Here is a 26,696-nt window from a genome sequence, read left to right as displayed (position 1 = left end):
TCACCTTCAGGCGTCTCCTGAATTCAGTGAAATGAGAGAAAAGAGTTTCAACAGCTCGTTTATGAAGGGAGGAGGGGAGGGGGAGAGAAAGAGGGAGAGGGAGGAGAGAGAGAGTCGGACCAGTAAAACAGTGTTTATTGGTATAAACATACAAATACAGAAACATCTGACAGCTTGATGTCACATTTCCAGGCTCGTAGATCCACTAACATATAAACAATAAAAAGCATTATTTAACTGAATTTTATTTTTTTTTAAAAAAGCTATTTTTTCTTAAAAATATTTTCCCAATAAAATGAAAACCGTCACCATGTATCTTAAATGAAAACCCATGCAGATTCAGCAGCATGTGTCATTGATTATAAATCAGATTTCTGCTCATAATCCAACATAAACCCCAGAGTTTCTGTATTTAACTCTGATTAAACCCCATTTATTTTATCAGCAGAACCTTAAACCTTAATGTTAGTACATATTTACATTGATACATAATACATTTGTAAGTGCAGCAGTAGATGATTAACAGAAATCAGTATGCAGTAAGGCATGATGTGTGAGGATGCAGCAGCAGCAGCAGGTGTAAAATATGAATCTGAGGGAATCAACATTTACATTTTATCTTCTAACCACTGACACTTTGACTTGTGATGGCAGAAAAGAAAAGGTACTGAAAAGTTCTAATGTCTCCCGTCACTAAAAATAAAAAAAAGTTTTCAAATGGAGGTTTTAGCTTTTGGCAGAAATAATCTCATTGGTTAATTAAAACCTCAGTGGGTGGAGCAACAAAGGAAAAACTCAGCCAATGAGTATCAGCGGCTCTTCGTCTCCACACACTGAGGTTTCTGTTCACATCATGCAGGAGGAGAAACACATTCGTAAAGAGCTGCAGGACATTTCTGCTGACAGCTGCCCCCTGATCGTCTAAACATTTTCTAATCTGTGAAGAATCTGCTGTTAAAAGATGAGGAGTGAAAGTTTGGAGGATAAAAAACTTCTTTACAGTGTCATGTAGAGTCATGTCTCCAGATGATTTATGTAACAGCTACAGTTTATCTGCAGAATGTAAATACAGTAAAACTACACTGCTTCACTCTGGACCTACTTAGACAGCCAGAGTCATTCTCCTCAGTGCTTTGGACTAACTCAGCTTTTTATAGCCGGACCTGGTTTTCTAAGTAACCGCAGATTGTCTCTGCACCAGGTAAAACCCATCTGGTCGGCTCTTTATGGTCCTATTAGAGCTGTTGACAGAGGGAGTAATGGAACTGTTGGCCAGGCAGCCGGACTGATCCCAGGTCAGGAAACTCCTCTGATAACCGCATGACGCGTGCAAAAAGTTTTACAGTCCCCCTGTCCTGCTTCTATGTGCCTCCTCAGTGATTGTAAAAAAAAGATAAATTGAGTTATTTTCACCGTCTGTGCTTTTGACTGTACGCCTGTGATTGTCCTCCTTAAAGCTTCTCTGGAGCAGAAAGGACCTCCGGGATTTAAAAGACTCTAAACGTCTTGTTGGCTTGAGACCGAAGGAGTGTCGTCACCGGACCCGTCCTCTGTTTTGCTGTCAGACTTGAGATCAGCAGTTTGAATCTTGTCCTCAGCTGGACTGAGATCTGTGTCTGCCAGAGATGGAGGCCTCACTAACGACAGAGAGACAGAGAGAAAATACAGCTGTGAGAAAGAGAATGAGGGAAACAGCTGGACCACAACAGTGACGTGTTTTTATCTGACATCTGACAGCAGATTTCTGAGTAATCTGTTGCCAAGATGAGTTAAAGTTATGAGACAAAGATTTTTATTACTTTAATATTATGAAATAGTTATTTAAAGCATTGTAATTACTGCTACATGTTGAGAACCATGCTGGACAGAAATGTGATGAGACAAACCATAAGCAGGGAGGGACTTGGCGCGCTCTCGGTCGTCCTCCCTGGCAGTAGGTGGACTGGCTGAGTTCTTCAGAGACGACCACTGTCGGCTGCCGGCACCAGGCTCGGTGCCTGCACCCGGTGGGTCAAACGCATCGCCGCCGTCTCCAGAAAACGCAACTGCGGGAATGAAAGAGAGAGAGGAAACTCATCTGTCTGTGTCCTTCAGCAACAGTTCACCAGACACATACACTTCTTTTAATCTGACAACCATCAACAGTTTGTCTTTATGCCACTGGTTTGTATGATGTGAAGCTTTTAGGAACAGGCGCTGAACAGAGATGCTCAGACTGAGAGGTTCGATGTTAGACGCTCAGAGTTGTGTAAAAACTCCTTTCTTCTTGTCTCTTTGATTTTAAAATCACATCTTTTCGCACGATCGCAAAAGACAACTTGCCTTTTTGATTACACAGAAGAAATGCCATTTTAAGGAAAAACACCGACTTCCTGTAAGCGTTAATTACACAAGTCAAGTGTTAAACCACAAAATCCCACACACACTGACACTTGGACGTGTCAAGTACAGGCTGGTGTTGACTGCATGTGCTTTAAGTGTAATGGACCTTTGCTTCAGATGTACTGTGTGTGGTGTGTGGAGGCGTCAAATATGGCCTTGAAAGTGTTCATTAAACAAGCTGTCACCTGTTAAATTGAGCGTTATATTTTCAGCTATGCTCCGGCTCACAGGGGAGCGCCGACACGCGCAGCCGTCATCATTAAGAAAAAGCGGAGGGAAATACCCCAGCAACCAAAGCTGCCTGTCATCTGGGTGCTCTCCATCCTCTCAGTGCTTTTAGATTCCCACAGAAACATTTTCCCTCTCCCTTTTTATTCTATACTGTTTTCAGATAATGGATTTGTCTTTAAAATGTGTTTCTATAGCTTATTTGACACATTTTAAAAATGACTGTATGATGCATGTTTTTAAAAGAGATACTAACCGTCCAGTGGAGACAGGGGTCCAGTGGGGCTGCTGCTGCTGGTGCTCTCTCGCTCCTGCTCCGATGGCGCCCTCTTCAGGCGAGGAGCAGGAAGTGGTCCTTTAGCAGCAGAGCTGCCTGCTGGGGCCTCGGCGGAGTCATCTGAAAACCAAGGATCAATAAAACAATGAAACAATGAACTGATTCTCAGTGCAAGTCTGTGGTCATGGGATTGAACAAAAAAACAAAAAATAAAAAATAAAAAAATTCTGAGAGCACCCAGCGGTGATCATCCTTTGATGCCTTTTGTATCTTCCTCTCTCTCCATCCTTGCCTACCATGAATGTTGGTGCTGCTTGGCCTGGGACTGATTGGACTGGTGGGACCCGAGTTGTGGGGTCCCAGCGGGAGCTTGGTGGTCTGGGGTGGAGGCGGTTTGGGGGTGACGCTTGGTGGTTTGACCCTGGGAGACGGCTCCGGTCTGGACTCCTCAGTGTCTGCTGGGACAGCGTGGTGGATGTCTGACTTGGCTGCGGGAAAATGACACAGACAGTTTAGGATCCTGATTAGAGAGACCACCAGTCTGACTTTACGAAAAATCTCACACTGAGAAGCCAAGAGGAGTCAAAGTCACAAGTTTCAAGATACAGTATTCAGAAGGAGACTAAAACGTTTAACTTCCTGAGTGGCTAATCCAACATAGGTCCACAGGTAGCAGGACATTAAAGAAACTCACCTTTGTCACCATCCACCTTGTCCAGCAAGGACGATGACTCAGACTGTAACAGAGACACAGAGCTTTTATTACTATTATTATCCTGCTGTGTGTTTTTAACACGTACTGTATCAATAAAGTGACTAAAGATGGATTTCTATTATTAGTATTACATCTGTCCTACATCTGTTGACTCCATGGACGCCACTTACCTTCTTTACAGCCATCCTCTCCTGTCTGGCCTTCATCTCAGCCAGCAGGTCCATTCTCATCACAGGAACCCCAATATGGCGGGGTATGTGGGGGTGGTCCTTCTTGTCTGGGTTCTCCTTCTTCTCTGGGTTCTCCTTCTTCTCTGCATTCTCCTTCTTCTCCACACACTCCTTCTCCTCATTCTCCTCCTCCCTCTCCTCCTCAGCAGCAGCAGCAGCAGCAGTTGGACAGGCCTCTTTCTCAGAATCCGTGTGGTTCCGGGACTGAGCCCTGTGGACCTCCTGATGGGGCTCCACCACGACTGCAGAGTTTTTCATGGGCAACGTGGGGGATGTTGGAGTCACCTCCTCAGTCACTGGGCTAACAGGAAAAGAGGGTGTGGTGGTGCTGGAGGAGGCAGGGTGGGGCGGGGTGATGGAGGCGGCTCCGTGGCTCTTCTCTGAGCGGGACGTCCGGGATTTGATGAGGTTAAAGAAACCGCTCTTTCTGGACTCACGTTTCTTATCTGCTGGTTCCTGCGCGCTTGAGGATGAACCTCTGACCGAGGGAAGTCTGAAGAAGATTCAAAATAACAGAATTAGAAAACAACAATTTTGGGAGATAGTCTATTTTACAGTCTTTAATGACATCAAAGGAGGTGTGGATGAAACCGGAGAACACGATAAAGAAATAACATGTTTTTATGTTGTGCGCAGCATCAGCATGTTTTAAATAACCGCTGAAAACAACAGTTTCAGTTTAAAACAGGATTCTCACTTGAAGCTGAGTTTGATGACTTTCTTGGAGAAAAAGTCATCCAGGCCCTCGTCCAGCTTTCCCATGATGTTGTTCGGCTCTGCCTCTTGTGGCGCCGAGCTGCCGGCGGCCTCCCGCTGAAAACCCGGCGACGGCGATAAAACAGAAGTATGAGAGATGAGACTCATATTTTTTTAGATATCAGAGGGAGACACCTTAAACAGCTTCACCTTTATCGTTAAATATTTTTCAAAAGTTTTGGGGACAATGGTCACACTGTAGATTCTAGAAATTTGCTTTTATATGGTGCAAATAAATAAATGTGCGCTGGTGCTGAAAAAGAACAGTTATTACTGATAATTTGGGGATCGCTCCCTGACAGAAACCTACCGGTGGTCGGCTGGGTTTTGTCCTTTTCTTGGGTTTTGGTCGTAGTTTGGTGTGATGCTCCAGCGTCATGTGATCCACAGACGGCAGCTCACCCAGAGAGACAGGCTTTGTGTCCGGTGAAGTTGGGGGAGGAGGGAGGTCTCCGTAGTAGGCTGACATTCTGTCCAATGATTGTGAAGGAGGCGGAGGTAGAGGGGGGTCCTCAACATGGATAGGAACCTCCTCCAGAGCTTTGTCCAGGTCAAACTCCATCTCTGAAGGAGAAGGCATCACAGCCACGAGGGAAAGTCAAAAATGAAGATGAGTATTTACTCCAGAGTGTTGGTGGAATAAGGAAATTTCACATAAAGCAAGTCAGAAACCCAGAGGATTTATCTGGGACTTCATCCATTTATCATCCCCAGAAAACGGTAACAAATACACACGGTACCATAACCATGGATATATCACTGAGTCTGCAGAAGAATCTTGTGGGTTGTGTGGGAGTCCATGTTTCTCTCCTGCTTTTCTGTGCCACTCACCAAATGCCACAGAGACGGGGCGAAGCATCCTGACCAGAATACTCTTCCTCTTGGATTTAGGAGTCATCTAAAGAGTAAAGACGGGTTTTTACCTCATTTGATTTTCACACGAACAAGCACAGATTCTTTTATAAGACGACGATGACGATGATGACAATTTTTTTAACTACATCACATATTTTTGTGTTTTCCTACCATGCAGGTGTCCATATCCTGCAGCCCATGTTTCCGGTCTCGGTCATGGCTCTTGTTCCGCTCCTGCTCATGGTTCTCTGGTTGCAGAACCATCTCATCCAGGACCTCTGTCTCCATCGGAGGCTCCTGGTGCAGCAGAGGCTGACCCCTCCTGATGAGGTGGTCGGCCTGGGGACAGACAGAGGGTGAATGGACAGAAAGAAAAACAAAAAGAAATACAGACAGACAGAAAGGACACTAACCAGAGTGTGCTGTGATCTGGACAGAGACTCCAGGATCTCGTCCACAATACGATCAGACAGAAATGATGCCATGCTGAGTTTCACTTCACTGTGTTACAAAGACAGAAACAAAACTCACATAAACAAATAACACAACACAACACAGGACAGAAAATCACATTTACTTTTAATAATGATCTTCAAGCAGATCCACCTGAACTGAACCAGGTCTCAGAACCAGTTCTGACTTAGTATGAATGAGGGTTTGAACAAAGAAGAAGAAGTAAAATAAAGGTTCTTCAGTTTTAACACAACCTCTTAAGCCAAAGCCTATAAACCAAACTCTTCTACTCGGGTTCACACCAACACAGAAGGTGGTGCAGGTCAGTTTTCAGGTTAAAGCTGTAAAACTCTGCCTCAGCACCACCCGTCTATATTTAGCCTGAAAAATGAGAATCAGCACGCAGGGACGTCACAGAAAATGGAAGCACATGACAGATGTCTGCACAGAAAATCCCCCTGAAATCACACATCAGCTGCAGTAACACGGATAAATACTGGACTTGTTCTCCTGGAAATACCACCCACGGACGTGGTCTTTCCTGATAGTCAACACACACACGGACAGTCAGACCTGATCTTGTTGATGATGTCGACCCCGGACTGCTCCAGCAGCGTGGTGGTGATGAAGCTGCGGGGAACGGTCATCCTCCCTGTTCCAGCCTTCAGCAGCTCCTGACGAAGGCTGCTCCGCTTCATCACGTGAGGACACAGGCCCTCAGCAGCGTCCACCATGGACACCAGCATGGTCTGGGGAGAGGGAGTCAGTACAGTTTACACCTCACCTCACCTTGTTTAGCATCCACATCCATCAGCGTTCTCACTGCAGACTCCAGGTAACAGTGATTTCCATGGTATAAAAAGCAGCTTTGGGCTCCCGTGTGTTCGGTTCAGTACCTGCAGCTGTTCGTCCATCACCCTGGCCACCTCTCCAGCCATCGACTCCAGTTTGTCCTGAATAGCTCCAACACATGTGCCCCTGCCCCCCCCACTCCTCAGGTGGTACAGGTTGGGGAGGAGCTGGAAGGATGAGTGAGAGGGGGAAAGATGAAGACAGCAGTGTTTTATGCCTGATTATTTCTGTGGCCTAAACTTTCATTTTACTTCAACATTCAGCTTCTGCAAAAATTGCAAAAATATAACTTTATTATTTCTGTCAACTTCTTTCCTGCTGCTCGCCAGATTAAATGTCAGACTAGTTTAAGTCCCTTTGATGTTGGGCTGTGGCATGAACTAAAGGCCAGTAGTAGTAGTCGGGGGTGTCCAGCAGGGGGAGTGTAGAGCTGCAGAGCTTGGTGAGTGGGTGCATCATTCCCTCTCTTCAACTATTACACTTGTGAGCAGAGGAAAAAGCGCGTCCGCTTATCTTTCTCTTAAACATCCCCCATTTCAAGGCATTTACACAAGCACCTTGGGAGCAACACATCTGAACAACCAGGTGATTAACTTCTGATTAACCATAGCTAATAAAAGCTAGCTGTCCCCAACGGCCAAATATTAAGGCTGATAGGTGGTCTTCTTACTGTCTTGGAGTTCCTGGCGTCCTTCATGAGGTTTTCTGCCACCTTCATGTCCTCCTGAACTGGGTTAGTCTCTGTGAACTTCAGAGAGTTCAGGTGATCCTGCACTTTCACACACATCATATCCATCATCTACAGAAGTGCAGAGAAAGGTCAGAGGTCAGTGTCCTGTAATAGTTAAAGAAAGGGCCTGAGGGTCTCGTGTGTGCTGCTGTGCCTGCCTGTTGTGTGGTGGTGGTGACTATTCCCTGCTGCAACCTGTACGCCTGCTCCTGCAGGTATTTACGTGTCTCATGGTTCCTCAGGAGGTACTGCTCCATCTGCAACACAAAATCCTCTTCATACAATACAATGGAGACTCTACAGATCTCTATACAAAGCACCATTACGTCTTTCTACATGTTTTTTGCAGTGCAGTAACCTTGAGTAAGGCGTCCTCTGTCTTCTCTGGGTTCGCCTTCAGTGCCTGAGCAGCGTCCATGATGGGAACAGGCATGAAACGGATGGTGTAGTTCCTAAAGAGAAATCACTAACACGTCAGATCAGAGCTTAAAACATCAACATGAAACATGGACCAGAATTTCATACTCACTTCTCCAGAGCAGCAGCGATGTCCTGTAGACCCTGAGGGCTGATGTTGTTTCTGTCCCACACTATTGTCCTGCAGAGACACACACAGAGGAGGAGACAACTTTTGAATTAAACAAAGTCTGCTCTTTTCCCTTTTAAGGACGAGATAATTTCTACTCTTTCTGAGAATCACCAACTTTAATTTTCTATTAACTTCTATTAACTAACACGACATTACTGATTCTCAGTTTTCACACACATCCCACTAAACATTAGAAATCTGATGGACGTGCAGATCAGGTCTATATTGCGTCCGTCGGTCCATGACCAGTTCTGGACGTTTACACGACGTGCAAACCAGGTCCGATATCTGGACGTCTAACCACGGCCCCGCTTGGACGTCAATGTGCAGTTCAACATTTGAACGTCGGACTAGGTAACTTTTTTGGACGTCACGCGGAGGTCTAAGACAGGTGCAGGAAACTGACATTATTAATGAATGTAATTTTTTTAATGACAAATATCAACATTGTTGTTAGCACGATTAATGAATACGAATATAGATTATCTGTGATTAAACACTGTTTGTTAGTAATTACTTATTTATTATTTGTTTATGTTTTATTTATTTGGAAATGCAACTTGTTGCAAATTAGGCTTCAGAAAATAATTTAATGGTACGTAATAGCCTTGATTTTATAACTCTTATGAGTTCAACCAGTCAACGCCACTCTGATTGGCTGAGGCAGCACATCGTCATGACCCAACCAGTAAACGGCACTCTGATTGGCCGAGGCAACATGCCAAGCTTTTGGCGCGAGTTTTCAAATTTCATCAACCGTCTCCCTGTCTCTGGTTTCATCTCTGTGGAAGTAAGTGGCCGTTCGGCTCCGTTCAGCGTACATCAAAAACCACCGTTTTCCACTAAGCTGAAAGTAAGTTGGTCATGTTTGTTCATTTTATGTTCATTTATGTATTTATAGTGTTAGCGGTTCTAGCTTTGTTGTGTTAAACTACCCAAACCTGCTGTGGCTACAATTGGCATTGCCTGTCGTCCCATCAGCTAACGTTAGCTAAACATTGGCCATAGTTTAAAAGGAAATTGAATTACTTTTGAAAACGACCGTGCCTAAAAATATCCACGTTAGCTGAAGCTTTAACGTGAACAAGCATTGTTCGGTCGCTAAGCCACTGCTCACTAACCAGAGCTAGGCTGGTAGCTAGCCTAAGCTAAATTCGCTAAGCTAGCGAAAAGAACAAGTTGCGAACTTTCTATCTAGCGGCTCCCTCGTGGCAGGGAACATGCTTTTTACATGCTAGCGAGCAAGATATAGGCAGGTGGTGATGCAGATGTATTAATCCAGTATTGGTAGTGGATGCTCAGGCAACATATTTTTGCTTACAAATATGGGGACTTGGTGTATGTGTGCTGTCTTTAAAGGTTAAAAATAATATTTAAAGTTCATAAATTAAAAGTGTTAAAAAGTATAAAAATGTAAAATGTGTATTTTCCTTTGGTTCATGGAAGTTGTATCAGAGTGAGCGCTCTTTCTGTTAATATTCCAATTCGCATCTTTGCCGCTCCGCTCCGTTGCTTCAGTCAATAGCTTAGGTCAGTTACACAGAGATGGGCTCGTAAAGTTGGTTAATGTGGTTGTACAGGTTTCAGGAAACGTACAGTCTGTAAGTATTGTGTGTGTGTAGTTTTCAAAGTGGTATGTTTATTGTGTTGTGTTGTTAGCATTGTTTCGTGGAGTTTGTTTGCTAGCCGCATTACATTTTGCACAATGTCCTGTTAAATGTATTTGTGTATTTATGTAGTCGCCGTATTTGTGCGTAAGGGTACGCGTGGTGAGAGCAGTGCAGTGTGACTGCAGACTCTTTGCATATTTCTAACAATTTGTATTTTTCTACTCGTGCAGATGGAGTCATGAAATTTGATGACACAGCCACAGAGGACTTTATAAGGATGAAGCAAAGAAGTGGAGGTGGAGGATACACAGCAGTCACTCAGGACTGATCATCCATTGTGGAGAATGTTGTCACAGCTTCTGTACATTGTCTTCTTTTCTGCATTCAGTATAATTGGTTCTGGTTGGATTTGACCTCAAGACACATTCAGTTTAGCACTTTAATTTTTATTGTTTTAAATTTCTATTCTTGTATATTTGTTGTGGTACAGACCCAAGCAAGGTGGGCTGTGTAATTTATTTTATTATTTTTATATTTATTTATTTTTATTTTTCTGTTACTGGTAGTTACTGGCTGTCACTTTCATTTAGTTTTGGCAGATGATCAAAAGTAAAGCATGTTGGCTTCAACTGATGAACACTGAAGCAATGTCCACATGCAAGCCATTAAATTCATGTTCCTTGTTTTTACTGGTAGTTGGCAGGAAATCCAACAGAAGTCAAAAGCTTTATGTATGTTTGTGCCAGTGATTTACAGAAATAAAAATGGAAATAAATGAGTGGGAATTGAATTGTGATTTATTGTAAACCTCTGTGTATAACTGAAGTCCCATGTGTTTCCTGTACCGGTTAGTTTTCCTGTAGCTTCGTTGGCTCAGCAACAGGTTTAAACTGGAAATGCATCACACCTTTGTATGCGTTTGTATTTAAACTGTTTCCTCTAAAGGTTTAACTAAAAACAGGTAACAGGTTGAAACCCCGTTTCCCTGCTCACCTGAGTTTGGTGTTGATCTGCAGGGCTTTGGCCAGCATCTTGGCCCCCATGTCTCCCATGGCGTTTCCACTGATGTCCAGTTTGGTCAGAGAGGCGTTGCTGCCCAGAGCATTGAGGACGATGGAGAGGTCGGACTTCAGCTTGGAATCAGCCAAAGACAGTGAGGTCAGCGGCTGCAGAGGAGAAGGAGAGTGGAACGATTTGTATGATTTCACCCAAAGTGTCTGATGAACGCTTCAGTTTGAAAGAAAGGCAGAATGATGGAGGTAACTGAGGTAATACAAAGAGGAAGAGTTTGGCACAACATAAAACTGTTGATCTAATTTAGAGAAACAGAAAAAACGATGATGCTGAAAAGTTTCACTCACTGATTCCTCCTCTTGAATCATGTGAACCAGGTTGTCCAGGACGGCAGCCACATTTCTGGGGGAAAACGAGTCCACAAGCAAAATGCAATTAAATGATAATGGAACATATTGAATAAATCGATTGATACAGCACCAAAATAACTTTTATAAACATGCTTTAAGTGGTAAGATGTCATTCAATTGACTGTTTTCATAAGAGCAAACCTATCCAGTTTGAATGCTGCCCTTCAGGAAAATTCTGCTGAAAACATTTGCTGAGAGTTTTTCACCTACTTGGACTTGATGTTGTTGAAGTTTTTTCCCAGTGACAGGTGTCTGACGGAGCGGTTCTTAGCCAGCCAGACCAGCAGAGTGGTTAGATCCATGTCCAGACCTGAGCATTGCAGCACAAAGATGTAAACATTTCGTGATCAAAGTCAATACAGCGCCGCTATAAATGTTCCAAGTCCGAAAACGCCCTCACCATTATCAGAAATGTCCAAACTGGAAATGTTGGGGATCTCAGCGATACAACCCTCCAGGATCTGGGAGCCTGCTGAACGCAGCTGAGAGCAAAAGGTCGTCAGTTTCTCAAAACTCTCGTCAATAATTTCCAAAGCACACTATGAATCTGTAGATCGATTTTTTCTCTTTGTATAAATTCAAACTGTCCTTACAGTGTGTTTAAACAATGTGTTTCTATGTGTTGAGTTTCATGTCAGTTTTACCTCACAGCAGCTGAGATCCAGAGACACGTCGCTGAGGTTTGGGTTGCATCCAAGTCCCAACAACAAGGCCCTGCGCACAGGAAAACCACTCAGACGGGACAACTTACAGACATACTGAGGCTCAGCTCTCTGATATACTGAAAGAAAAACGCTTTCATCTTCCCTCTCGATGAAACCACTTCAGTAGAATCCCTCCTGTATCCCAGACTGTCTGGATGCTGCATTGCATTCTGGTCAAATTAGTCTGTTTATTGTTTTGTCATGGATTTATTCCTGAATATGGAGGCTCCAGACAGAACCCTTTTCTCTGCATTCTAAGTGACTGACAACCGATGTTAATTGTGGTTTTGTTCTAAAATATATATTTTTTTCACCACAACCGTTTTAGTGTTATTTAGGCTTAAAATTCTTACATAAATTAGGGCGTGGTTACGTTGAGTGACAGCCCCATAGACAGGCACCGGCAGTTAGCTCTTTGCTAAAGCATCGCCTGGGCTAGGCGGCTACATCCAGAGGCCTCCGGCTAAATCCAGCGGTTGACAGCGGCTGCAGTGTCCGTGTTTGTTTGCCAATGTTCGGATAGGTTGTTGTGACAGTATGGCTTGTTGTAGTGTAGACTGTACTAACCGGCCGTCGCAGTTAATTCGGTAAGTGAATTTCTCACTATTTTACCTGGATGTTTGCGCTAATTAGCATGTATTAGCATATTTTGCCGCTAGCTTATGACTGAATTGCCGATTTCTGGTCGCTGCTGATACAGATAGAGGACCGGAGCAGCTAATGTCACCTGTTGGAAAACCTCTGCTGTGTTTCATGGCTGTGTGCCTTGTTAAAAGTCAGATTCTGGTGGATGTTTTCTTACTTCAGAGCCTCCAGGGGCAGCCTGGTCCCGGACAGACTGACTGAGCTCAGAGCCTGAGCGCTGCTGAAGAACTGTTTGAAGGTCGAAGGGATTTCTTTACACTTCCTGTGTGGGTGTGAGGAGAGATGTGCTGGTATCAGGAAGAGCACAGACTACAACCTCCCAAACTGTGTTTAATTTAATGAACACAAACTATATTCACAAAATATTATACCTTACTACTCACACTAACCCTCCAAAGCTAATTACTGTTCTAATCCTGTCAGTTGTAATCGTTATGCTATGGTGTATATATATATTATGTATATTATATATGTCATGAGTTCTGTTGTCAAACAGTCCGGTGTCAGTTACACATCTTGCCTGTGAGAGAAGACTGTCTTTGACATGTTGAGGACAGAGAGATGCTTCAAAGATCCTCGAAGCAGAGACGCACACACCTGGAAAACATGAAACTCAGCTTTAGCAAAAGAGACAGAGACTGCAGTGTGTGTGTGTGCGTGGGTGTGTGTGTGAGACCTGCTTTTACCTGCTCCAGAGAGCAGTCGCTGTTGGACAGATCGAGAGTCTCCACACAGTTGGAGTGACTCAGGAAGCTGTGCAGGTTCTGTGAAGGAAAACACACCATCACTGTTTGTGAAATCCTCGGACCCTCCACACTGCTGACTGTAGCTCGAGCCTCATCTGTTTTCTGAAAAGATTTAATAAACTGCGGAGTTGAGCTGTGGCTGAATACAGGAGAAGGAGCGGTTGTGTACCGGCAGGTCGTCGCCTCTGAGTGAGTTTCCCGACAGGTCGAGGTGCGTGAGGGTGGTGGCGACAGCTGGGTTGGCACAGAGAGCCTGACAGAGGCTGTTCACACCTGCACAGCATGACAAACATACTCTACTGAATAAATAACTCAGGACAATAATGACATATTACTTTATGTGTCTTTTCTGTGTGCTCGCCTTTAGGAGACATGGAAGTCCTGCTGAGGTTCAGGTGCTTCAGGCCCATGGGCAGTTTGGTGAGTTGAGCGCTCAGAGCAGCAGCACCTGCACAAAGCAACATCCAGTCACTGCGGTTATTACTTTACAGAGCTGATGTTCTCCAACATGGCCACCAGAGGGCGCAGGCCTTCAGCCGACAGGACTCTGTGAGACTCCACAGCAACAGCCTCAGCACAAACATTTTGCACAACGCAGAAGAAACAATAACAAATAAATATATCAGTCTAATGTCCAATGTGGAAACATGAAGACTGATATCCTAAATCTCAGGATTCCCAGATAACCCATATTTGCATGACAAACTGTGTACTTGATAAAAAACTGTGTATGAGTGTGTGTTAACCTTTGTCCTCCAGTGAGTTGTTGCTCAGGTTGAGTGTGTGTAGCGTGGAGGCGGGGTTTTGTGACAGAGCGCTGGCCAGTTTCTGAGCAAAATCACTGAAGAAGAGAAAGAGCGGGAATCAAAACGTCACACTGAGCAGGTTTATGGATAAGCTATTAATCTGAGAAGCTCTCGTCTCTCACACTCACTCAACCAGCTGACAAACCTAAACCCATAGTACAAAAATGGACACGTTATCACACCAGTCAGTTAACTAGGAAAATCCAGTTCTCCTATTTGACCTCTGACCTTTTGAGGCCAGCGTTGTCCAGCACCAGCTCTTCCAGCCGGCTGGACCGAGCCACCACTCTGAGGATCTGGTCGCACACGTCCGTCGGCTAGAGGACACAAACACACAAACACAAACAGGCCAGTCATTTAATTTCACATCAGGAAAATTACCAGGGAACAAAATCAGAATTAACTTCATATCGTTTTACAAGCGTTTTCTGTTTTAGTGACTGGAAGTCACAGTTCACTCAGCGGTTTAGTCATTCAGTCAGGAATACAGTTGTTTGTATCAGCTGTGCAGTGGGATTCATGCATGTCGTTACCAGTTTGTAGTCTTTGGTGGAGAGTTTGCTGAACCACTGGTTGTACTCCAGAGCTGCGATGATCGCCACCAAATCCCTGCAAGGAAGAATAAAAAGAAAAGTACTCAGAGACACAGACTTCAAGTTTTTCATCATCTCACCTTCATTTTAATGAAAATCTTGAAATTCACAAAGTCACATTGAATCCAAGGTGCTGAGTAGTGTCCGTACCTGTTTTCCAGGTGAATAAAGTCCTGCAGGTTGAGCTCTCTGGTGTCCTGAGTGAGATAGATGGTGTCCACGTCCTGGAGGAGAGGAAGACGACCACAGGTGAGACAGACAGGAAAACAAAAAGCTGCTTCATGGTGGTGTGTTCAGGTACAACACAAAGTGAAACACAACGGCGGTAAAAGAGAAAAGACAAAGACAATGGAAACACAAAACAGATGAGCGTTAAAAACAGACAGAAGAAAAAGACAGCTATAAGAAGTGATGGATGAGAGAGCAGAAGAAAAAAGGATGAAATAAAAATTAAACATGAGGAAGAAACAAAGATAAATACTAAAGAAAAACAAACATGAAATAGAGAAAGAAGAAGATGAGCACCTGAAGACATGTTAGAAACAACAAGGATGGGACAAAAAGACATCAAAGCAGCAGATGAAGAAACAAGAAGAAGAGCAAAGTAAAAATAATGATTCTGGTCTACAGCACCGACCCATTGGACCTCCTCTCTGTACGGCAGACCCAGGTAATCACATACACACCAGTACTGATGAGAGAACCCGCCTGAGATGAAGAGACACATGACAACAACTTTTAAGCACTTAGCTACAGACACTCTGAACATGTGACTGGATGTAACAGCATGAAATTCAATCTAATTTACCACAGGGTCCCAGATCAGCCGAGCCCTGGTCGTCCCAGACGGCCTGAAGAGCTGCCGTCCTCTCCGGAGGCTTCAAGCTCAGCTTCCTCATCACCTTTCTTCCTCACAGAGAGACGGACGGAGAGAGCAAGAGAAGGAAGGAAGGATGAAATATTAACCTCCAGCTTAACTCCTCACTGAATTCTCCCTGATCGTCACGTAGCTGTAACTGCCGGCTGTGTGGTACCTACACAGGTGAGCCCGTGGGGCAGATTCGGTGCAGACAGGTGCCGATGTGAGCGATCACCTCGTCCACTTCGTCCACCGAGCCCAGCCGGAGGCTCCATGGACCGCGCTCATGCTCCAGCACCAACTGCAGGGGGCAACGCACACAAAGGAGCCTGAGATGAATGACTCCACATGCTGCTGACATTTCATGCTGTTATCATGATCTGTTTTCCATGAACCACACTGAGCAGGTGAGTGCAGGTGAAACTCATAATCCTCACTGACTTGGCCTGTTTAGAAGACTGAACCTCGACTGAAGGACATTCAAACTCTAAGTTAAGATGATTCCTGGTACTCTGCACATTGTGTTTGCGTGTGTGTGTGTGTATGAAGAAGGAATATGTCAGCTCCAAATTCATTTTTCCTTCTTAGCGTCCTGTAGTGCAGCCGATGTTGAAAGACATCAGGGATTGTGGTATCTGCGTGTGTGTAACTCTGCAGCTGTGGTCCAGGTGTGGCAGGGTGCGTGTTTGTAAGTCATACATGTAATGCTTATAATGCACCGTTCACTGTGCGTTAGTGCTTTATGTTTGTGCTTGTGTGCGCTCACCTGGGTGGGCTTGTTGCTGCTGACGCCCTGAATATCCAGGTAACTGAAGGACTGTTCAACCTGAAATCAGCGAGAAGAGACAGATCATGAAATTCATTAACATTTCAAGTTAACCTGGTTTTCAACGTCTTATTCGTTGGCATAGCAAGAGCAACAAAAAACTTCTCAGGGAAAGACCTAAACTGGTTGATTTGTCTGTTCGTGAGAACTGCAGGATTTTCCCAGGAAATGTTTACCAGACGCAGACTTTCATTAACTGGATCACACACTCTGACTATACGTCTTTTATTTATGGTATTTTGGTGTTGTTTGGTTTGGGCTCCTCAGTTCCGCTGAGCTGAATGCCACAGAACACAATGACATTTTAGATCATAGCGTGCTTCCAACTTTGTGGCAGCATTTCGGGGAAGGCCTTCCTGTTTGAACAGAACAATGTCCCTGTGAACGCAGCCAGTTTTCCCAGAGCCAGACCTTTTCACCCAGCATCAGTCCTGGACCTCGCTCATGCTCCTGTGGAAATCAGGTGTAAAGCCTGGAACCAGATGAGTGGAAGCTGTTAGAGCAACAGATTAATGCCCACGGCTTTGGAATGAGGTGCTCGGCTATCACATATGGCCGGAATGCTCAGCTGTCCACATACTTCTGACCATGTAGTGTATCTAGCTGAGCATTAGCTCCTTTGCTAGAGACACTCAACCATATTCCAAGAAGCTAACATTCCTTTTAGGTCAACTGAGCCGACTCCCGTCAAGCTCCAACTTGTTTTGGAGTTTTTCAGTAGAGACGAGAGCTAAAGACGAGACTGTTTCCTGTGTCTCGCTTTACCTGGACGAGACTCTTCACTTTAAAAGCTTGAATCAGTGGATCTACATCACGCAGTTCACATCGGTCTGAATTGTTTTTATTAAATTCATCGGAAACAGAGATATACACTGATCTGCTGGGCATCATCACTATAAGGAACTGAGCAAACCCTGGGACAGGAAAAAAAAATCCCAGAGACAATAGGAATGTTAAAAACACGAGGTGCACACAGTCTGCAGAACAAATGTCTGGAGCTGAGTAATAACTCACACACATTTCCCTCTGAGTCCAGAGAGAGAGAGAGAGAGAGTAAAAATAATAGGGGATTTTTTAACTCGCTGCCAAAAGAGAGCAAGTGAGAGAGGAGGGAAAAAAAGGGACAGCAAAAAGAAGAGCTAAGAAAAAGAAAGTGAAAGATAGAACAAGAGAAGAAACAAATAAAACTAGAAGATATGGGAGGGGTGGTGGTGGGGGGGGGGGGGGGCAGAGGGAGAAGAAGAAAAAAGGGCGAGAGTGAAATAGAAAGAGAGGAAGAGTGGGAACGCGGGAGAGGGGTAAGGGGCATGAAGAAACAGTGCCCCCTCCCCTCCTTTCCTTGCCAGCTGTTAAATTCCTCCATTGTCTTTTTTTCACCCTCTGCTGCCTGGGACAGTACACACTGAGGAACAAACCACCCTCTGTTTCACTCTCACACACACACACACACACACACACACACACACACACACACACACACACACACATACACACACACACACACACCACACACAATTAGAAAAACCGCTGGCCCACTCTGGAACAACAGATCAGGGGTCAGCTGGCAGTGGGAGTTCAACAGCTTTTATTCAGGGGTTATCTAAGTTTCATTTGTGAGCACTGCTGCTTTGTTTATTCATGACATGTTATATATCATCGGTTTTTAAATATTAAACCCACAGCAGAGAAATTTATCTCAGCAGTATGAAGAGTTTTTAAAAAAATAAACTAAAAAAACAGCGTAACTTCTGCGGATCTGATGTGAGTCCAGCAGAGACGAGGAAAAACAAACATAGCCAGAAATGATAAAAGCACATTTAGGGTCAGACATGATCCACAGTCCCTGCAGGGCTGAGGACACTTTGTCCAACTTTGGACCAAAACTCCACAGGGTGTGACTGTGTGGAAATACACAGCCATAGTGTGTGGAGCCACGGGCAGAGATACGATGAAAACTTTTCTGAACATTTTTGGTCATGCACAGATACAGAGTGTATAAATTCTAATCCATCTATTGCCGTGAGATTGCTGTTGAAATCTGTCACGATTCTGTTTTGTCCCAGCATCCAGAGTGAGTCTCAGTAGGAGCAGACTCCAGAGCCCAGTTTTCCTCTGCATCACACTTTATTTATAAGTTGTCTGATTCACACACTCGTTAGTAAGAAGAGCCTGGAACCAGAGAGCCATTAAAACACAGGCTGAGAAAAAGGAAATAGCATCAGTAATTTTAGAACCGTGCTGAACCGTCGCTTCTCTTCTCTTTTAAATAGTATAAGACTCTGATGACCCATAATTTCTAAAGCAATTTATGAAGCCTGTAACTGGGAAGTTCATGAGTTCAGGCTTTCAGTCTAAATGTGACATGGTTTTTGTGACGTATAATCCGAGGGGTTTGTTGTTGTAGCTGAAGTTTGTTCCTCTGTAACTTGAAAATCTACAGAGGCCAGTCTGGAAACGGGCTGTTGTGAAAGTGCATGAATTACTTATTGTCCCTTCATAGCGTTTTGAATTTTCACCTGTTAAATAAGTTTTATGACAAAATTGATCACTAGTTTCTGTAAGGAGACTGTTCATAGTTTATCAAATTCAAGAAAACGTTTCGTGTTTACTTTTACTTTTTTTTTTTTACTGTTTCCAGTATGTTTTTCTCTCTTGCTCTCTCTCTCTCTCTCTCTCTCTCTCTCTCTCTCTCTCTCTTGCCCTCCAGGTTGAACTTTTCTTCCTCTCACTGTTTTCCTTTCCCACAGGCTGCGCTCTCACAGCTGCATTGTGGGTAAAACTATCAAATGTCTCCATATGGTGGGACCTATTCTCATCTGGGCAGAGAGACACAGAGAGAGTATGAGCAAGAGAGAGGGAAGGGAAAGACAGACTACAACACTAGGTCATATAAAGAGAACGAGGAAGAAAGAGGGAAAGGGTTTATAAAGAACAACATGAAGGACACCAAATGTTTTTGGTAAATGTTACTCAAGCAGGAGGAAACACCGCAGTCAGTTGTTTCAAGAAAAAAAAAGAAACTAAGCGGCTTAAACTGAACTCTTCTCATTTTACCTCTGTCTTAGAGAGTGTGAGTGTCTGTTAGGACTTGTTGTGGCTGCTGTTAGTGCAGAGTTAAAAACAAAACAACAACAACAAAAGTTGAGTCTGGAGGAACAAGCAGCAGCATGTCTGTGATGACCAAATAAGAAACAACCCCAAAGACAGGAAAGAGGAGGAATAGGAAGGAGGCAGGGAAGGGGAGAGGAAGAAAGGAAGGGAATGATAAGAATGGAGAAGAGAGGGAGAGCAAGAGGAGGATGAACTGGATGAGAATGAGAAAGTGATGTAGAAAGGAAAAAGAATGGAGGAAGAGGTGGAATGGAGAGGAGTAAAGAGAGAAGAAACCGGAAAAGTGGACGCACACAGATTTACAAACCTTGGATGGGACCCGAGCTGTCAGCAGATAGACCCGATGTGACGCCAAGGCCTGAGAACAGAGACACAGGTCGGTGAGTCAACAAACACCTGATTCTAACCTGAGTCGTTGAGGGGGCTGGGGACTGTCTCAGCACTGATGCAAATACCTGGACCTTCTTCTATAAAACATTGTTCCTTACACATTTTATGTTACATGTTTTTACAGGAATGTGCTCATTTTCAGTCCGAATGCGACCTGAGCAGATGGTTCCCTCCTGCCTGTGAAAAGCTGGCCCAGGCTTTTTCACCGAGTGGGATAATAACATATATTATCTTTCACCACGTGTTGAACTTCTGTCCTGGCACAGAGCGAGTGCACATTATGGCTGCCGGCTCAGCCAACGCCAGCGTGTTTCGAACTGACAGAATTAGCAACTTATTTTCTTCGCAAGCTCGTGCGATGTTTCAAGTTCAACGGCCCCTGTCGTCACAATTTCACTGCAAATTCTAAAAGAAAGAGAGAGAGAGAGAGAAGGGGATGGAGGGAGTGTGAGAAGTCACTCCAGGTCACGTCTGCTCATGGTCAGAGAGCAGCCAATGAGATCAGCGATCCTCTTTGGCTGACAGAAGTCTCAGCCACTGGGGTGAGAGGGGCGGGGCTGTGTCAGGAGACAGTCTGACCACGTGAACAACCTGTTTCAGTTTATAAAGTCTGGAAAGATCCAGGTTCAGGTGTTCCACAGACAGGTGAGTGAGTCCACAGAGGCCGACCAGATAAAAGAAAACAGTGAGGAATCTGGACCATGATGCACTGCTGGCAGCGTCTGGTATGGAGCGTGTGATATATCCGTATGCATTGGTTTCTTGATCATCAGTCTCATGGAAAAACGATGTAAACTGAGTATCTCTGGATTCAGTTTCAGATATCAGAGGATGATGGTTGCCACTTCGACCTGACTGAGGAGATCACATGACCACTCCTCGTGCTTCATGCTGGGGTGCTTTCTGAGTCACTCGCCGTGCCTCTCAGCAGGCTGCAGGCTGCCGTCCTCTGACAGGTCCACTCGTTCATTTTTCTTGTAACGTGCTTCAGGACACGATCTGCATTTCACTTTGATTTACCCGAAAGCAAACGAAAACCGAATCCTACTGACACATTATCGAGAAACACTTATTGTGTTTTGCCTCATTTCATGAAATTACAGCATGGGTTTCTAATCTGCTGATCTACAGCTGTGGAATTCAGTGTGTGTGTGTGTGTGTGTGTGTGTGTGTGTGTGTGTGTGTGTGTGTGTGTGTGTGTGTGTGTGTGTGTGTGTGTGTGTGTGTGTCCCAACACCCTGTAACTGTGGCTTGCTTCAGTCAAGTCCTGACAGGAGCTGCAGGCACATTCTGCAGAGCCGTGGTATGTGGCCTAAGGCAAATGTGTTCGATTGCACTATCTGAGCCAGGAGGGTGGGTTGGTGTGTGTGTGAGTGTGTGTGCGTGTGTGTGTGTGTGTATGGGGTGGGAGGTGGGGGTTGGAGCTGTAACCTGAAGGTCTCACGTTTGAGTCCTGATCTGTGTAAGCTTTTGTTTGGAAGTTTCCATATTCACACACGGACGGACGAGGTGAGCTCACATACCTGAAGTTACCGAACATGAAACCAGATCCACTGCCACAGTAACGCCAGCGTTAGCTGGAGGTTTGACAGATGAGAGCTAAGATTCACTGGAAACACCTCTGTCCACAGCTCTCTGGGACTGGATCCGTGGTTTGGGCGGGGCTCCTTCACTCAGACTGAGGGAAATCTTAATGATATTTTACGCAACACTGTGCTTTCAACTTTGTGCCAACAGTTTGGGGAAGGCCGTTTCCTGTTTCAACCTGACAATGTCACAGCGCACAGGGCAGCTCCATAAAGAAAAAAGTATCCCGGTTTGGTGTGGAAGAACTTGACTGGCCGGCACAGGGCCAATCCCACACCTGGTGCCTAACACCAGTGCTGGTCTCCTCTAATGTTCTTGTGGCAGAACTGGAGCAAATCCCAGTAGCCGGGTTCCACTATCTTACAGAAGGAAGACGAGTGAAGGCTGTTATAGCTGCAGATGAATGCCCATAGCTTTGGGATGACGTGTTCAGCAATCACATATGTATCTTTGGCCACATACACGCTCTTCTGAGTTGCTGAGATTTTAATATCTAACTGCGATCTAAGATACGGAAGCCTGCTCGTTAAATGATTGTATTTTAATGATGAATACTACTACATTTGTATTATTTATCATTACTTTAAAAACAGAAGTAGATGTGAATAAAAATACTGTAATGGAAAGCTGATAAACCAGTATACACAAATCCTTTTAAACGTTCTGCAGACTGTGAAATAAAAACAGGGAGGCAGTGGTCTGACAGTCACAGACAGACACCGACCATCAGATCATGACTCACAGCAGCAGCTCGTCTCAGACTCAGCTACTGTAGCCACAGTCATTCCAAATATTTAACAACCACATGCAGCCTTTTCAGCGGGTCCACCAAAAACTCAGCGCTGAGCTCAACGGACGTCGCAGGCAACACGTCGGAGCCACGGGGACGCCACCGTGCAGTCACTGAACGGAAGGTTCAAACCTTCAAACAATATTTAGATTCAACCATTTCATCACTCAAATGTTAGAGCCCATGCTTCCTCCACTGGCAGTGAAGTTTGACCAACCTGTGCCATCTTACAGCTTTGTGGGTGCAATCATCCCGAATATGCAAGTGCACACACCAGGTAGAATGGTGTGTGTGTGTGCGTGTGTTCAGAGTAGCCTTGTGCTAATTCTGTCAGTGCTGAGACTGAGGAACAAATGACTGTACTTTCTATTGTTTTAAAACTCGTTTCAAAGGAGTTAATTCTTCTCTGTAGTGTCGTGACGTCTAATGAACCTTAGCTTGATATTTTATCTTCTCCCCTGTAGCAACACGCCCAAACCAGCACAGCCTCCTGGAGTTTTCTTCCTTCCTAAGGACCAAATGAAATGATTCTTTCATGTAATGAATCGGTTTTCCTGAGGAAGCTGGGCCGCTAACAGCAATAATATGAGAGCGAGAAGGTCTCAGGTAGTTTTCTTATACTGAGTGATCACTCTCCCATCACTGAGGCTGAGAGTTTACAGTCACACACACCTTCACACGCCAAAGCATTTTGATTAAAAATTCAAATGTATTTAAATTAGCACTGTAACTGTAGCACATAGAAAACAAGCTGAACAGCTGTCACTTACCAGCACTCTGTTCTCCACCTTGTCACCTTTGACCTCCAGCTGGACTTTGCGCCTCAGGGTCAGTTTCACCCTCCGACCCACAGCGTCCCGCACACTCTCTACAACAAACACAGGGTCGGGAACCAGGTTAAACGATACCTGACAATTAACACCACAACAGCTGGAGGGATCAAATTACAGCTCATCACCCAATGGACAGAGACGTTTCAGACGGGAGACTCGGTTCAGTCCTGTTTGACATCCCTGCAGCGGCACTCGGTGAGTGGAACCAGAAATAGAACGGGTGGCCACACCTCTTACTCTAACCAAGGAGTTAATTAAAGTGGAAATGATGTGGCGTTTTATGGTGCCTTCAAATTGGATCATGTTCACTCTGTTCATCAGTGTGAGTCCACAAACACAACCCATCATTGCAGCGTTCACACACTGTCATAAGTGGGTTATTTTCTGATAGTTTCCGAGTATCCGGAGCTTTTTCCGGTCAGGTTGGTCTGATCCTTTCTCTTCCTCAGCCTGGTGTTAAAATACAAAAATCACTTCATCAACTACTGATTCTGAAATCGAAACAAAAACTGACAGCAAACGTTGACGTGTCTGAAAAACACATATTTCAGTGAAAAACTGATTTTTGCTGCACTGAAATGTTCAGTGAGGTTTAGATTTAAACTGAGTTTCAATCTGGTTTTGTTCTCGTGTTTCTGTCCATTAACTAGTGACCACAAAAGCACTTTCCCAAAAAACATATTTATCAGAAATTCTTCTCAAACACGTCTTTGAGTCCCCGGAGTGCTGGATGTTTCATGTTTAGACATTTATTTATTTATTTATTTATTTAAACATAAACATACATACATATATCTAAAATCATATCAGCTGAAGCCACTGCTGATCCTTATATTGACTTTAACATTATTCAGTTATTTGCTCACAGCCTATTCTCCATCTGAACCAGCTGTGGCTCCTCGATGGTCTGAAACTGTAAAGACTCTGTATTATGTAGTCTAAATGTAGTGTGACAAGTATCATCTACTATCTATAGTGTGTCTTACACTTTACAACCCCTGGTGTTGTGGGGGATATCCTTCCATTTCAAGCGAAAGTGAAAATAAAACATTAGACATCATGCACTTCTGCAGATTTGCGTCTTCCTGCATTTACTTGACTCTGGGTCCACTCTGGGAAATTTTTCAAGCCAGGGACAGATGGAGAAAGAGGGGGAGGGGGAAGACGTGAGAGTAATGAAGATTAAGTAACAGCGGGAAAGGTAGTAGAGAGAAGGAAAGAAAGTGAGACATGAAGATAAGGGAGGAGAGACAGAGACAGTGTGTGTACATGGCGAGTGTTAATGAGTACGAGAGCGAGCGCCCGCCTTCATGACATCATGCCGTCCTGTGTCTACACCCAGACACACAATGAGGTCGCGAGGAGGATGAAAACATTACAGCACGGGGCAACGTGGAAGCTGATCAGAGACACATGGACTTCTCCCTCTGTCCAAATCACTCACATAAAACCACAGAGATCCATCTGACTGATGACTTTACTGTAATAACCCACAACATGTTTCAGAATCAGAAAAACTTTATTAATCCCTGTAGGGAAATTCTTAAATTTCACCTCTTCCTCTTCTCCGTCACTCCAGCGGAGATTCAGCCTAAAATCAAATTCAAAGCTTTTCCACCTGATTAACTGAGTGAAATATTCAGGTAGTTTTATGGCTGCATCATTCCATCACACCGAATATTAAATTCATATTAATCTCACACAACAGGTATTTGTGGTGATGAGCAGAACTGTTCTAAAGTAGTGTTGAAACAACCATTTGTCTGTTTCAGCTTCTAACATGTTAGGATTTCTCTGATTTTCCCTTTATATCATTAGAATCTGAATATCTTTGGACTGTTGATCCGAAAAGCTTCAGGATTGTGTGTGAAGCGTTTCTTTGTGAAAGGAAAGCCCCGATAACCTCTGCTTTTAGTTTGAAATTACTGATGATGAGCAGCGTCAGGTCGGTCTGCCCTAATAAAACCAGCAGCAGGAGCTGACAAACAAAAAGCCCCATTCATCAGTCCGTCCAGTGACATCCAGTGTGAGACTGGGCTGCGAGCACCGTAACACAGAGCACGGGGCTGTGAGTCAGCCACTCTGGACTGGCTTTTTCATGCTGAAGTTACCCACTGTTGTTATTTATACACTTTGGTCCATTAAAATACTGAGATAAGGAGACATTAGACATTGGCCCAACGTGTCTGATGCCAACAGCTTCAGTCCAAAAATATCAGCCTCCAAATGTCAATGCAGGTCAAAGTGAGCCTTCACTTATCAGGACGGCTCAGATATTCAGCACCGTCTGTATCGGTGCCATGTTTAAAGTCCACAGTTTAGGCTACTTTCTCCAGCATAATGGAAGTGATTTACTGTTTTCCCCCCTCTTTCCTTTTGACACTCAGCCATCCAGGGCAGTCTGTGTTGATAATATCTCACAATCCAAAGGAATTTCACAGGACACACCCCTTTCCCAAAGCCGCCCCCCTCCCCTCCACTCCCCTTCAGATAAGGAAGTGGCAGAGGAGAAACTCTCAGGTAGCCAGCCTCTCCCTCAGGGCACGAAAATTACTGTGACTGAAATATAACAGGAAAACTATGAGCGGCTGTGATTCTTTGAACAGTGACTAAGTTCAGGGGAAAAATCCTTCTTATGTTCCTGTAACAGTGAGGAGAGCGTAACCTACCTGAGGCAGGCAGAGTCTGTACCTTCTGTGGTGTCACTTTTTACTATAGTCCAATGAGAAAGTACATTGTTTTCACCTCAGCAGTGTCTGTAGATTATTCCTATATGATGTATAGTGTGTCTGCTCCTAAACGCCCCGCTGTGATATCCCCAAAGTGATCTGCAGTGATTTAACGGCGTAAAGACGCGTCGAGCTGTTTCTGATTTAAAGCGTTAAAGAGCTCACGTCGAGTTTTCAGTGACAGAGCTGAAACTAAAGGACGCAAATGTTTACCTGAGACACAACGCAAAGGTGTAACGAACGTGCTGATCAACTATTCCAAACTTATCTGCTTTATGTTGAGAACAACAACAACAACAACGCGAGCGCGTCCGTTAAAGTTAAACTACCTCACCGACAGTTCACCGTTAACTAACGTTAACTCACCGAACAGGTCGTTGGGAACGTCCGTTTTTCCCTCCGACATTTCTTCTGCCGATACGAACACTGCAGTGGAGTCCGGCGGTGAGGGCAGGAGCGGCGGGTACACCCGACAAGAACAGCGACGGGAGCGGGAGCTTCACCCGCGGGGAGGCGCAGAAAAACACGGTAAAGGTGTAGTCCCGTTTTCCTCAGCTAACGCTGGTTACCTGTCGACACCCTGCGCACACAACGGTTACTGTCTGCATCCATTCCTGCGTGTCTGCACACACACAGACACACACACGGATCCTACGGCTCCTGCATTACACAGGTGGGCAGTGAAGGTAAAACCTGGATTAAAGGTGGTTTCAGTGCGAGACACTGATCCAAGAGACACTCGGTGTGTGTGTGTGTGTGTGTGTGTGTGAGAGAGACAACAAATCACGCAAGCACATTTACACACACACACACACACACACACACACACACACACACACAGTGATCCCTCCTTCCCTCCAGTCGTCCAGAAACACAGTAAGTTTTCTTTGGGAGAACTGTGACACCTGGTGGTTATTTTATGAGCCTTACACGATGCTTTACAGCAGAAAAGTTATTGATCGCACGTTTCATGTGT

The 26,696-nt window shown here is 44.6% G+C and overlaps 1 protein-coding gene across 2 annotated transcripts; it reads right to left on the bottom strand.

Annotated features, from left to right (window-relative positions):
- Positions 1–120: 120 nt before the first annotated feature.
- LOC121191838 (F-actin-uncapping protein LRRC16A) lies at positions 121–26,486 on the bottom strand. 2 transcript variants are annotated; one of them, XM_041053285.1, is made up of 38 exons: positions 26,087–26,486; positions 22,929–23,026; positions 19,699–19,749; positions 16,221–16,280; positions 15,634–15,755; positions 15,404–15,501; positions 15,233–15,303; positions 14,746–14,819; positions 14,536–14,611; positions 14,231–14,319; positions 13,943–14,037; positions 13,558–13,644; positions 13,366–13,469; positions 13,137–13,214; positions 12,971–13,047; positions 12,608–12,712; positions 11,746–11,815; positions 11,502–11,583; positions 11,312–11,411; positions 11,039–11,093; positions 10,671–10,843; positions 8,008–8,076; positions 7,837–7,930; positions 7,637–7,735; positions 7,419–7,547; positions 6,793–6,915; positions 6,470–6,645; positions 5,857–5,944; positions 5,615–5,782; positions 5,420–5,486; positions 4,899–5,152; positions 4,530–4,645; positions 3,773–4,325; positions 3,582–3,624; positions 3,184–3,375; positions 2,867–3,007; positions 1,887–2,045; positions 121–1,637 (listed from the first exon to the last, which is right to left on the bottom strand). In XM_041053285.1, exons 1-38 carry the CDS (start codon positions 26,124–26,126, stop codon positions 1,498–1,500), a joined length of 4,416 nt encoding a protein of 1,471 aa, XP_040909219.1. In that variant the 5' UTR covers positions 26,127–26,486; the 3' UTR covers positions 121–1,497. The 2 variants fall into 2 exon arrangements, with proteins under 2 accessions (XP_040909219.1, XP_040909222.1); XM_041053288.1 differs by lacking the exons at positions 16,221–16,280; positions 19,699–19,749; positions 22,929–23,026; positions 26,087–26,486 and having other exon boundaries at positions 15,630–15,758.
- Positions 26,487–26,696: the final 210 nt, after the last annotated feature.

Source organism: Toxotes jaculatrix, chromosome 13, assembly GCF_017976425.1.
Source record: "Toxotes jaculatrix isolate fToxJac2 chromosome 13, fToxJac2.pri, whole genome shotgun sequence".
Lineage (NCBI taxonomy): Eukaryota > Metazoa > Chordata > Actinopteri > Toxotidae > Toxotes > Toxotes jaculatrix.
Note: the sequence above shows the minus strand (reverse complement) of the source record. Positions and strands in the feature narration are given on the sequence as shown.

Excerpts from the sequence above, each read along its gene's own strand:
- LOC121191838 (XM_041053285.1), bottom strand. The coding sequence starts at position 26,126 with ATGTCGGAGGGAAAAACGGACGTTCCCAACGACCTGTTCG. Across the intron at positions 15,502-15,633 it reads TGCCCCACGGGCTCACCTGT|AAAGGTGATGAGGAAGCTGA; the intron begins GTAGGTACCACA and ends TCTGTGAGGAAG. Across the intron at positions 11,584-11,745 it reads TGGATCTCAGCTGCTGTGAG|CTGCGTTCAGCAGGCTCCCA; the intron begins GTAAAACTGACA and ends TTTTGCTCTCAG.